Genomic DNA, 14,439 nt, shown 5'->3' with positions numbered 1-14,439 from the left:
ATGTCCTGAGTTGGTAACCCAAGAATCAAAAACAGACAAACTATATATATATGGTTTTTTATTCTATATATATGTATATATACATATATATACACAAAATATTTAATATATATATTAAACCTATAGTGGTAGGTGACCACTATATACAATGTGACTAATGTGATGTGTAGAGAACATAGGCCTTTTTCTAAAGTCCTTTAATATACATTAAACCTACCTATAGTGGTAGGTTTCCATATGGCTTTTTCTGAAGACCTTTACTGTTACTTATCCCTCCTCCTACTCTCTCTTCTGCCCTGCCCTCCCATTGCCCACCCATTTAACCATTCTTACTCTAATGTTTCCCTATCTCTCTTCATATCACTGCACTCCACCACCCCTCCCAGGAAGCCTCCCTGCCTCCTCCAGGGCCACTTATTATTTTCCTGACTTCTCTACATGTTCAAATTGGAACACATATATCTAAAATTTCAAAGCTATCATTCAACTATGAGAGAGAACATGGGACATTTGTCTTTCTGGGTCTGGTTTACTTCACTCTGGATTATTGTTTCCAGTTCTATTTACCTGCAAGTTTCATAATTTCTTTTTTTTTTTAAAGAGCTGAACAATATTCTACTGGATATATGACCACAGCTTCATTATCCATTCATCAGTCGATGGTCATCTAGGTTGCTTCCAATTTCTGGCTATTATGAAAAGGGCAGCAATGAACATAGATGAACAGGTATTTCTGTAGTAGGTATAGAGTCTTTTGGGTCTATGTCCAAGAGTGGTGTGACTGCGTCCTATGGTAGATCAATTTTGAGCTTTTTTCTGACTCTTCTTCTTTAATGAAACAAACACCAAAAAAGAGTTGTGGAGTTTTATGTTCACTCTTGGAAGTAAACAGAGTGATTAGGTCATCCAGGCTGAAACCCTGATGTTGCATGAGTTTTAGAAAATTGGGTCAATCTTACTACTTAGAAGTGACATTTGTACAGTAGCAATGCAGTTTTCTGAAAACTACATTTGGGCATAGGGAAATTATGCTAATTCTTTGCATGATTATTGCTCCTGTGAAGCAAAGAAATATAAACAACTGTGAAGACTCTGGACTAGTTTAACAGCATGCAATCAGATTGTCTTGTTTCAAATCTCTAACATTACGAAGGAGAAAAAAATGTGAAAAGAAAACTTTTGAGGTGTATCTTAACATGTGGCTTGCTAATGTCTAATGTGTAACTTGATCTTAAGTTTATAAGTGAAGATTTGTGAGGCAAGTGGGGGTATCTTTGGAGAAATTCTGGGCTGAAAAGGGTGACGATAACAAACGTAATGGGCTAAGGTCCAACAGAGCAATTCCCTGGGGCCCATTATCTCTGTCTCTTACTGTGCTCCAGTCTTAGGCCACTTGAAACAAGGCCTCTGTAGAGTCTCTGTCCTCTGTGGGAGCCACTCTGAAAGGGACCTGATATGCCTTTGGAGATTCAGAAAACACCACACAACACAAAAAGGAAAAAACAAACTCAAAGAATAAAAGCCTTTTTTTTTTTGTAGTAGATTGAGATTTGTGTGTGTGTGTTTTCACTCACATGCACACACATGTGCAAAAGACTGAATTACATAATGAATTTAAAGTTAAAGGAGAAATAATTCCTTTTTAAAAATTCTTTATTTATTATTTTTATTTTATGTGTATGCGTTTATTGCCTACATGTAGGTAAGTGCACCCACATTGTGCAGTGCCCGCAGAGGTCAGAAGAGGCTGTTGGATGCCCTGGGACTGGAGTTATGAACAGTTGTTAGCTGCCATGTGGGTGCTGGGATTCAAACCAGGATCTTCTGCAAGAACAACCAGTATTCTTAACTGCTGAGCCATCTCTCCAGTCCCCAGGAGAAATAATTTCTAAGACAAGTTGATTGAAATTCTAAGGCATTCTGGACAAATGTTGGTATGAGATGGATGACCTGCAACTAATTATGACCTCGAGAGTCAGAGGCTGAGAGAACAGGGTTTGAGTCCCAATTGTCTATTTAGTAGCTGTGTATCTTGAATGACTTCATGTCTTTAAATTGTGATTTCCTCATCTTAATTATAGTGCTATCATAATAGCAACTTCATAGGATTGTTGTTCAGGCACAGGAGTAAAACACTCAGCGTATTGCCTGGCACAAGGAAGAGTATTTTGCCAGAGCAGACAAGATATGGCACAGGGTGGCACAGGACCAGCTCTTGAAGTCTTACAGGTCACTTGCTTTGTGTTATAACAGAGGAAACTGAGATCTACAAGTAAGAAAATAATAAAATATATGTAAAATAAGATTCTGTCCTTTGTTAAACACACATGTAATGGCAAATTTTGAATAACAATTAACCCAAATTCTGGTTGTTGTTGTTGTTGTTGTTTGTATTTTAGACACTATAGGCATATACCCCTGATGTTGTGAATTTTAAGCATTCAGATTTAGTTACCTGCAACATAATTGAATAAATCACAAATTGCTTTCTGCTACCTTTTATGTATTTCTATCAGAGTTGTTTACTTAAAGTATTTAGTCATGATTTTGAAAAGTATTGCATACGAAAAAGGGTTCCAAAAATAATGGTGTGTCTGGAAGCTCTTCCATGGAGTTACATAACAATAAACCCATAAGAAGTTGAAAATGCATTTGGTGCATATAGCCTTGAGCATCCTATGCTGGCAACATGGTACAGTCACTGTGCAGTTTGGGGTGTTTTACCTGCTGACCAAATGACCAAATAAGAGCTGTGCTTACTGTTAATGCCCAACTTCTCCCAAGAACCTAACACTATGTATTATTAGCATGGAAAGAGATAAAAATTCAACACTCTAAATATGATTTTTATTGAATACAGACTTCTTACTCCACACCATCAAAAATCTGAAAACTTGCATGTCAAACAATTATAATTCAGGGACGGTCTGAAGATAAATATGAAGAATTCCCAAATGCCTGTCACCATCATTCCACAAGTGTTAAAATTTTCACCATATGAACTTCTCTTTCTAAAACAAAACTTTGCTAGTACGAATTTGTGAAATATAGAGAATGAATGTTGATACTATACAGTTATTTAGTCTTAGGACCCAATTCATGTGCCTCCAATGGTTTCATTAGTGTCTTTTAGAAAGAAAAAAGTCTACTTTGGAGTCAAACCAGAGCCATGTGTTGCACCTGGTTGCCATGTCTCTTTTACGCCCTTTTATCTGGTTTGCTCTTTTTATTGTCTTTTATGTTTTGAAGAGTATAGGCAAGGTATTTTATAGAATGTCTCCCGATTCGAGTTTGTCTACTGTTTCTTCAGATTTGGCTTCAGGTCATATGTTTTGGTAGGAGTGTCATAGATATCTGTTCTTTTCAGTGTAATTTTTAGTTTAGCAGGCTTAAGTTCCAGTATTACAAAGCATGTTTTCTTTGATGTTATTTACTTTCACTTTTAGGTTTACCATATTTTTAAACAGTAAATGATAGCATTCAAAGCAATTGCAAGTTTAAGTTACATATATCATAAAATTAACCACTTGTGTTCTACTGAGAAATTTAAGAAAAGGTCAGATGATGCCAGGCATGGTGGCACATGTCTTTGACCCCAGCTCTCAGTAGGCAGAGGCAGGCAGATCTCTGTTAAAATCCAGGCCAGCCTGATCTACATAGCTGGCTGAGCCTAGGGAGACCCTGTCAAGAAAACAAAACAAAACAGAACAAAAAACAAAACAAGACAAGAAAAGATTGGGGCTGGAGAGATGGCTCAGTGGTTAAGAGCACTGGTTGCTCTTGCAGAGAACCTGAGTACAGTTCCCAGCAACCACGTGGCAGCTAACAACCATCTGCATCAGGGGATCCAATACCCTCTTCTGACCTCTGTGAACTTTGCACATGGGTGCACTTACATACATGCAGACAATACACTCATACACATAAAATAAAAATAGCAATGTGTTTTTATATATGTATAAATATAAAGGAAAGGTCCCTTTTCTTTACTGTTATTGCTCCTGAGCTTGCTCTTCCTGGCCAGGTGAAACAATTTTCTGCGTGTGTTTCTACCTAATTAGATGGATACATGACCTTATCTTATCCACTTGAAGGAGAAATAACTCTTGGTGTACACTAACTATTCCAACCATAATAAAAGGCCAGTGTAAACTAATTTTGAAACAAAGCCTTTATAATCAAATCTCTGCAGTCCCTCAAACTTTTGAAGTCACATGCATTGCTTTTTCTTAGACTGACAGCACTATATAGAGCTTTAATTTTCAAGTAATCATTTCTTCCTTAAATGCAAACAATTTGCAACAATCTGTATTTTGGTTAATCATCTCTGTTTGCATTTTCTTCCCTTATCTAGCCAATCAAAAACCCCCCAACAGGGAAGAAATATGTTAGATGCCCTTGTAATTGTCTCCTCATTTGTAAGGACACATCTCGGCGAATAGGATGTCCGAGACCCAACTGGTAAGAGATAAAGATTCATTCATTCATTTATTCATTCATTTGTTCATTCAATAAGTATTTATTAAAAGCTCATTTTGTACCAGGATCTGTTCTAAATACTCTCTGTTTTCATGGTCATTACCACACCTAGATTCTTATAGTTGTTGTTTTAAAAAATGATGTAAGTAGAACTTGGCTGCCATAATTTTTGTAGGATATATTTGTGAATAGACAGTGGGTGTTTTCTTTACCCTATGTGAATACTTTAATACACTATCATGAATCAGCAGCTCATTGAATTCATTTAAAAATAACTAGCTAGCTTACCTTTGATGTAGTTCATTTTAACCCAGAAGAAGTTGTCTTTGTGTATCTCATTGTAAGTTATACCAGGCCCAGGTCCTATGTAATAAAATCTGAAATATTTGCCTATGCCCAATGCCATTGTGTATGTGCTGAGATACAGGTATATAAGGCCCTTGGCTTTTTTTGTTCTGTGATTTCTCTGGCTTTATGGGCATTACATGAATTATCTGATGATGTACTGGAGAATGGAAGGGAAGATAGCTCCCATTTTACCTCTTTCCATCCCTGACTAGTCATCATGGAATACCAACCTTCTCATGGAAATTTGGAAGGTTTCATCTCAGCATGTGATACTTGCATGTGATACCTGCATGATATGCATATTTATTTAATATGGAAAATGCTTTGCTTACTCAGTCTTCTATCAAATTCAAGGTATATTTGTAGACAAAAAATGAACCCTTTTCTAATTTGAACTTATAAAAATTGGGAAGTGGCAGTTAAGTGGTTCCCAAAGTCACTGATTAGAACTCATGATTTAATATGGTTTATATTTTTAAAATATAATTTCCTTTCTTCTTTTTCTTTGTTTTTGAAAGACAATTGATATATTCTTTGATTTGGAGCCCAACATTTGATACTTGATTCCTTCAATGTATAAATCAAGTATAATTTGTTTTCATTACTGTAGCTTATGCTTTTTGCTATATGTAACAAGTTTTGCCCTCAGCCACTCGTTGGTTAATGGAATCATTTGCTTTTTTCCCTACAGTAGACGTATAATTAACCTTGGCCCCATAATGCTTATTTCTGAGGAGCAACCGGCTCAACCTGCATTGCCAATCCAAGCAGAAGGCACAAGGGTCGTGTGTGGGCACTGCGGAAACACATTCCTGGTAAGTAGCTGTGCTTCTGTCGCAGAACCCTAATCTGTAAATCTAGATCATGATCTCATAGATCTGAGGATTGCTTATCCTCATAGAGTTTTATCCAAATGTAAATTGATCAAAAGGTTAAAATAGAGCCTTATCTCTAAAGATAATTAATTCAAAGTTTAGCTAGAATATACAGCATCCCAGTGGATTAGACAAATAATGCATCCAGATTTAGCTGCATGGATGCCTTGACTTGGTGAGCAGATAGCCCTTTGCCTTCCTCTCATCTGTTCAGTGGCAAGGTGGACATTTTCAGCCCTGTTTCATGGCTTCTAGATTCAAGAACAATTCTTAATGTATATATGAAAAATCTTCTTACTTTTAAAAATTATTCTTGGAGGATATAAATTCTGATACTTATGGATAATAGTCAATTGGGTGCAAAATAAATTCAGCTTTGCCATTTTCAACTTCAAATTACAGTCTGATTTTTAAAAGTTAATTTTATAATAACTTACCCCATAAGGAAGAGTAAGAAAGGATTTTCTTTTGTTATCCAATATTTATAACAGTCAAGAGATTTTTTAGGCTCCTAATAGTAGATATATTCTAGAGTCTTGGCATGAAGTCTATAAATGCTGCCATTAAGGAAAGAATGAGCTTAGAGAGTATAGCTTGTCCTTTTCCCTTTATTGTTTACTTATATTAAAACAATTCAAATGCACAAATCCTAAACCGATCAGACTGCAGCCTCTTCATCTCTATGATTCAGTTCACTGCTTTCAGCTCTTCCAGTCACTCAGCTGTTTCCTCCTGTATGTCCAAACTGTGTTTATTCCGTTTCCTTTTAATACATCAAGCTTGAACATTAGATGCTAATTTATAAGATGCAAGTTGAAATTTAATAGTCACACCATCTTCCTTCTCATACCCCTGTCCCTGTTTCCTTATTCCCAGTTGACGTATCATATTCTTTAACACTTAACGTGTTTTTTATGAGTAGAGAATTCTCATATGACTTTCAGCATTTTGTTGTTTGGAGATATTTACTCCTCTGCTTTAGGTCTGTTTAGTTTTTCATGTGCAAATTATTAGTTCTCCCCAAACTTGTGTAGCTCTATGAGCTTTTTGTATCTAGTCAGATGTGACAATCTACTATTTTAGCTCTTTGCTACATAGCTATCATTCTGGGAACTTCTCCACCATCCTGAAAAGTCCTTCTTACTCTCCAGAGTTGCATCTCATGTTTCCTTCATGGGTCTTGGTTTATTCCTTCTGAGAAGGGACATGGAGTAAAATTTATTTCTTAGGTGTTTTTTGATGTAATCTCAAATTCATATAATAATTTCTTTAGATATTAAATTTGAGGTTTCCAGTTGTTCCTTTCAAAAAATTGTAGGCTTTCTTCTCATTGTTAATGAGATTAGTTACTGTTTTTACTCCTGATCCTTTGTTTCTGACTTATTTTATTTCTTCATTGGTCTGAAATTTCATGAGGCTATGCTCCAGAGGGAGTATTTAGTGAGGCTTTTATTTATTTCAGATGATCTAACTTAAGTTTTAATACCCAAGAGTCTTTGCATTTTAATCCAGTTTTCTTTTTTTAAACAATAATCTCTTCTTCATGGCATCTTTCAGAAAATATTAATTATGCTTCTTATGAGGTGTTTTCTCAGTGCCTTTGCTTTGTCCTCATTTTTCATTTTATGTTTCTTTTATAATAAGAATTTTCCTCAAATGATCATTTAAGTCCCAGATTGGAATTTCTATACATGCAGAAAGGTTTAATCCAGTTTTCTTTTTTTAAACAATAATCTCTTCTTCATGGCATCTTTCAGAAAATATTAATTATGCTTCTTATGAGGTGTTTTCTCAGTGCCTTTGCTTTGTCCTCATTTTTCATTTTATGTTTCTTTTATAATAAGAATTTTCCTCAAATGATCATTTAAGTCCCAGATTGGAATTTCTATACATGCAGAAAGGGCTAGACTCTTTCCCCCCCCCACTTCTTCCTTCTCCTCCTCCTCCTCCTCCCCTTCCTCCTTCTCCTCCTTGTCCTTTTTTCTGAAAAGCTGTCAGCTATTCATATCAGTAAGTCTGCAGAGAGCCAGGTTTCTCTGGGGCAGGATCCTCTGATCTCTTGAGATGGATATATCTGCACAGCATTCTAACTTCTGAGTGAAGTCCTTGCTCCTTTCTCATGCTATAGACTTTAATTCCATTGTTTTTAGACCACTTTTTCTGTGTTCCTAAGGCTGCGTGCTTTATAGTTCAACCCCCAACACTGCAGGGGGGAAATAAAGGACATCTCAGTGTTAGGAAGAGAACAGTGGCTTCAAAGCTCTAATTCGGACTTACAGCCTTATTATCATTGTGTTAATTGTGGATAGTCATATCTTTTGTACCTTTTCTTTGTCCTGGGTGAAAAAAAAATCAAGAGAATAAAATGGGTCAGAAAAGAAGATGAAATTATGCTTAAGAATAAAAGCATGCATAATATTTAGTCTTAACTATATGATACTAGGCTGAATTGTAGTCCTGAGTTTTCTAGGGTCAGTAAAAAGAGAAAAACATGATCTCTTAGGAGATATTGATGAAGTTTTAAACAAAAAAAGATTACAATAAAAAGATGTTTCTAGAATACCTGGGAGAATTCTCTTCATGGATTGAGACAGAAAGGCAGTACCATGAGCTTGTTCTCAACACAAGTCCTCCTGTTTATAGAGAACACAGTCTTCCTGTTTATATAGAGAACACAGTCCTCCCATTTATAATAGCATCTTTTAACAATTAGGGTTACGTGCTCAAGTTACATTTGCTAGAAATTTACCAATTCACACTATTTAAAGACCTGGCTGGACTCACAGGTACAGTTTAGAAAGGTGAGACTTGTGTTTGCAAAATATATTTAATGATATGTTCATTTAATGGGACAATCTTGCATATTATATTGATAAACAGTTCCATAATTATTGTGAAACACTAGGATAAGGAAATTAAACAGAAGTTTTCATAAGTGTATTCTTTAGTACTATTATTGTGTATCAGTGTTAGATTCATTGTAAGAGTAAGTTTGTATGCTGCCTGTTCAAACTATTTTGAGAGAATCCTGTAGTGGGATTATGGTGATTATTTTGAGGAGTGTTTTAGGAAAAAGAAGAATAAAGTGAATATGGCAACTGTAAGCTAATCCACTAGGAATGTGGAGAAGATTTTCAGTACAGCGCACAGTAGAGGTTAGCACTGTTTCTCGGTGTGCTATAAACTTGTTGATAAAAGGTATATTCAGCAACCTCTAAGACAACTCATAAATCAGCTCAGCACAACTCATAAAATGCGCTCAGTTATAGATAATGGTTCAGACTTTCCCTGAAGTGGGCCAAGTTGGTACCTTCAGCTAAGTCATGTTTTCTTCACTTGAATCGGGGCCAGTGCCATATCAGAGGGGAACAGTAGGTTTAATGTAAACGTTTCCAAGTGTATCTTATTGCCTCATATTAATTAAAATATACTCTAGTGGAAATATTGGAAGACATCTACTAAAAATGGTTGGATTTTAGAGAAGTCATTTTTATTTTTTAATATGTATTATTTTATTTTATGTATATGAGTATATTGCCTGCATGTAAGTGTATCCATGTTGTACAAAGCCTGTGAAGGTCAGAAGAGAGCATCGGATCCCTCACAACTAGAGTTGCAGATAGTTGTTAGCCCCCATGTGGGTGTTGAGAACCAAACTGGGTCCTCTGCAAGAGCAGCCAGTGCTCTTAACCACTAAGCCATCTCTCCAGCCCTGAGAAGTCATTTTTATTTTTATTTTTTTGACAGAAATGGGATTTTTAAAAGATGATAACCTTGTCATTTAATTAGATTTTCTATGAAAAGTAATAGCTTGAGTTGGGCTTGGTAGCACACGCCTTTAATCCCAGCACTCGGGAAGCAAAGGCAGGTGGATCTATGTGAGTTCAAGACAAGCCTGGTCTACATAGGAAGTTCCTGGCCAGCTGGAGCTACAGGGAGACCCTGTCTCAAAAAGACCAGGAAAAAAAAAAAAGCAATAACTTTTCTAACTGTTCCCTGCCTTTGTGCCCTGCCTTTTTTTGCATCCAGCTCAGGAACCCAAAGGCCCACCTTCCCACAAGCTTCCCTATTTGAATCATAGGAAGTGATGCCACTGAATGGACTCAGACTCCTTCAACAACACAAAAGGGGAGGAATAAACATAACTTTATGAGGACTTTGTAGTGCTAATATTGTATTAGGATAGAGTCAAAGCAGAGACAGAGGCAAAGGCAGGGGGAGGTCCAAGGATCTTTAGAGCTCAGCTCTCCTGAGGAGCACAGAGCCCATGGTTCATCCCATAGGGGCAATGTCCAAGCAGATAGGGGCTAAGATTGGCTAGGTTGAAAGTCTTTCTCAAGTGTATGTGTGAGGGTAAGGACACTTTGAAGTCCTTTTTCCTCCGCCCCCACCATGTTTCCTTTAGCTTCCAGATAGTGGATGGGGGTTCCTGAGATGGAATTGACTCAGTTTTCTCAGAAATTCCTGTGATTCTCAGAGCTTCCAGCTGGCAGCATAGGCTGTATGTGCCCTGGTGCTGCCTGAGTCTTCCCAGGCTCCCCATGATGAGGGGTTCTTTTTTCTAACCATGAGCACCAGCACACACAGTTCCCTTGATCAGTTCCCTTGCCAGACTCTGAATCTTGCTTCTGTGAGCTTGTTAATGATGGAATAAATGGTCTCATACAGGTAGCACTTGAGAAACCTTTCAAAGTAGTATGATTGATGATGTGATGTTGTAGGGCTTTGGTCATACAAACATCTCAGTTGTTGTAGGTCTTTCTGCTTCTTTTTTTTTCTGCTTCTAAATTAATTACATCAAACTTGGAATAATGTCCACCACATACCCTTTCTCATCAACCACTGGCAATGCTGAGACTTGATGAGGTACAAAGATGCCCAGAGCCACATAGGCTGGTAGTGTGACCTGTAGCCATATTGGCAGAGATGCCAATCTGTAGCACTTCCAAAGACACAGACAAGAATTTTGGTTTGGGAATTCAATATAGAAAATTTGAGGAACTTGAAGATGTGCTTGTAAGAATATACAAGGTGTTGCCTGATTCTGGGTCCTTTACTGCCAGCTTGTGGATTTTGTTTTTAATTAATGAAGAAACAGCATCAAACAAGTTGGTATTAGGAAGGATGCAGACCGTGGTTTAAGGGAGCCTTGTAGGTACACCTGCCTTCAGGTTTCTAATTTCTGTTCTTCTGGCTCATAGCTCTGTACCAAAGATGACTCACTGCAGCAGTCCAAGATATAGATGAAATCAGTAATGAACAGCATGCTCACAATATTTGCTTCTTACCATCCCATGAAGGGGCAGCATGTACACCATCAGTTGCCAGAACAAATCAAAAGCTTTCTTCACCCACAGGGAAGCAACAACCACAACTAACAGCTCATAGGAATCAGGTCATTGCAATGACGAGACTTCATGAAGGAGGTATACATGCAGTTGTTGGATTTTGGAGTCTCTTGAAGGTAGTCATTTTCCAGAGCTAGGGATCTATCTGAAGTGAGCAAAAAGGCCAGAAGTAGGATCTTATTTTATTTATTTTCCCTGTCAGGACTTCAAGATTTAGCAATAAAATTTTAAGAGAACAAAAACAACATTTTAGATAGGAAGAGAGTAGAAAGTCAACTTCTTTGCAAAAGTCCTTTTCATTCATTTAAACAGATTAATACAAAATCAGCTCCTGTGATAAATATCCCTCCTTTCTGAGCTTGCTGCATCCAGGGACAGTACTCAGAAGACGACACCACCACCACTTGTGTCGGGTTCTTGGCAGTGTGATTTACCTCTGTCTCAATCAAGCTAGAGATGTTTGTTATAACTGAATTCACCAAGATTAACCTTTGCTAAAACATACACCATAAAATAATCCCTTTTGGCTGTTCACTTGAAATTCATACTCAGACTTGGGGGCTGGAGAGATGGCTCAGCGGTTAAGAACACTGACTGTTCTTGCAAAAGACTCAGATTCGAATCCCAGCACCCACATGGCAGCTAACAACTGTCTGTAACTCCAGTTCCAGGGGATCCGACAGCCTCTTCTGTCCTCCATGGGCATTGTGTGACATGGGTGCACTTACATACATGCAGGCAATACACTCATACGCATAAAATTAAAATAATAAATGAAATATTTTTAAAAAAATTCATACTCAGCCTTGTCTTAGAGTTTGTGTTATATGGTTTTGTAATTATCTCCTCAAGCCATTTTTCTAGTTTTAACTAAGAAAAACTGAAATTTGTTGTTTATAAAAACCATCTGAAATGGTCCCACAAGTTCAGCAACTCTTCAACCTTGCTATGAAGACGTAAAAAAGCACTTAACCCTTTTCATGTTTGGTTCCAAGCTCTGTAGAAAATCTGCATAAATCTCTATTTGGCACATTCATTCTAGAATTTTTACTAAGAAGAGTAACTCAGTGACTTGTTATAATGCGTAAGTAGTGAAAGGAAGTGTTACTTGAGAGCAACGTGGCCTTAGCTTGACAGTCTCAGATGCTGAGAAACCATTTCTCTGAAAAGACAGAACATTCACATAAAGTTTCATTCCAAGTTTATTTACCTTGAGACTATGTGCTTTGCTGTGTTAAAAATAGCATCTCAAGGTTAGCTCAGTTTCATGAAGTCTAAATTAAAATGAAGAAAAGAAATAAAGTCCAAATTTCTTTGATCTTTTAAGTCTAGCTATGAAAGAAAAATTAAAAGGACTGGAGAGATGGTTCAGTGGCTATGAGCACTGACTGTTCTTGCAGAGGACCTGGGTTTGGTTCCCAGCACCCAAATGTCAGCTAACAACTATTTGTGACTCCAGTTCCAGGGGAATCCGACATCCTCTTCTGACCTCTGTGGGTGTTGCATGGCATGGGTGCACTTACATACACACAGACAATACAGTCATACACATAAAATAAAAAAAGAAAATATTTTTGAAAAGAAAAGAATAAAAAGAAAAACCTGTGTAGCAGATATTTTCTAAAAATTATTTTTTATTGTTTGAAAAACATTTGAATATGAGCAAGTTATTGAAACCTTACCACAACTAGTAATTGACCACCTAGAATCCTAAACAAAAATTAATCTTTGACAAAGGGAAGTTTTTTGAGACTAAAATTAATGACATGTTTAAATTCCCCTAAAACTATGAAAGACATATATTGTTAATCTTACTTAAAACAAGATGAAAGATTAGAAAGCCAGGTTATGTAGGGGTATCCAGGGTCTCACTTATGTTCAGCTTGAACTGTAACTCTGAGCTAACAATCACAGCCCCTTAGAAAGCAGTTTTAAAAATATCTTTATGAGGTAAAGATTTAACTCAAATTTATATGAACTATCTTTCAAAGACATTAACATACTATCTGTAAGCCATTTAAATACTTGAGCAATATTCCTGGGAAGATATGACACATTCTATTACTACAGTTACAGGGAAGAAGTAGAAGGAGGAAACTGTCCCATAGGATCAACAGGTTTTTGTTACATTAAACGAATAATGAGGGAACAAGACACAGTTTCCTGATCTTAGTTCTGCTGATATCTCATTTGGTTAGTTTATGTACTTTGTGGCTTCTCACACAAGTAAAATAAATAGTTACTTCAGAGTTATGATTCAAAATATTAACTATTTAAAAGGTTGGCCTTCAGGACTTAAAGGACAATAAGGGTTAAAGGGGCATGAAACACCCGGAAGTTCAAGTGTGCAGAGGAAAGCTGTGACACAAGCATAGCCTTGCATTCTCTTCATTATGAAGCAAATCGAGACGGTGTCAGAGCCCTGAAGAAGTCCTGGGAACTGTTTCAGACTGAAAGCATGGGTTCATACTTTACATGACCTTTAGTATGATATAATGTATTTGACGGGATGAGAGGACTGTTGGAGGTATAAACTCATGTAACCGTGAGAAAGCAATTGATTTCTTCTGCTGTGACCCTTGGTGACGTTTAGACTAAAATAAACATTTGATCAGATTGGCTAGTTTTTTGTTGTTTTTCTTCTCAAATCCCTCTATTTATTTTACAGTGGATGGAACTGAGGTTCAACACTCTGGCAAAATGCCCACACTGCAAAAAAATGTAAGTTCTCCACTCTGGAAATACCGTTGAGAAGTATTTGAGAATTACTTAAAGAGTTTAGAATTCTCACTTAAGTAGATTTGATTTTAAGTTTTAAGACATGCTATGAAATGAATGTACATTTAATATACTTATTACTTCAAGTCTAATAGGCATCTTTAAGGCAGTGTATTCCATTTTGAAATTTAAAAATTGAGCTTGATTATCATTATGTAAAGAGAATCTATTTCTAAGACAGTAAAATTGTTAAAAATGTCAGTTACCTGAAGAGGGTTTTAAAAGTTCATAAGAGACTCATAGATAATCTAAAATTTATATTTATATGAAGGGCTGTGATCCAAGAGAAACTTTATATTGTTTTAGAATCAATAGATAGTCGATTATTAACTTTTTTCATTTCCTGCCCAGTGAGATTTTTATTGAGGCAATTATTTAAATTTGCGTTTTAACTATTCAGTATTTTTATGTGTTTCTAACTGGTTTGCCTAAGGAAAATAACAAAAAGCAATGTGAAAGTGAGAAACTACAGAAGATATTTTGATTAAAGATATTTTATGACATGTATGTCAGGGTTCTTAAGTCCTTCACAAGGAGGTCATAGAACTCACAATATATTTGTACTCACATATATGATTTACTGCATATATGTATATATATCCACACACTAT

General features: G+C 36.5%; 1 protein-coding gene across 2 annotated transcripts in view; it reads left to right on the top strand.

Moving 5' to 3' along the window:
- Positions 1-14,439, top strand: part of Pip4p2 (phosphatidylinositol-4,5-bisphosphate 4-phosphatase 2) — a 63,860-nt gene that overhangs the window by 25,630 nt on the left and 23,791 nt on the right. For both annotated transcript variants that reach the window (XM_008827622.3, XM_008827621.3), the window contains exons 3-5: positions 4,355-4,461; positions 5,519-5,642; positions 13,719-13,771. In XM_008827622.3, the coding sequence (XP_008825844.1) occupies positions 4,355-4,461; positions 5,519-5,642; positions 13,719-13,771 (284 nt within the window). The remainder of the gene's footprint in view (positions 1-4,354; positions 4,462-5,518; positions 5,643-13,718; positions 13,772-14,439) is intronic.

The sequence above is a fragment of the Nannospalax galili genome, unplaced genomic scaffold, assembly GCF_000622305.1.
Source record: "Nannospalax galili isolate Female #2095 unplaced genomic scaffold, S.galili_v1.0 scaffold872, whole genome shotgun sequence".
NCBI lineage: Eukaryota > Metazoa > Chordata > Mammalia > Rodentia > Spalacidae > Nannospalax > Nannospalax galili.
This window is presented reverse-complemented; position numbering and strand designations above follow the sequence as displayed.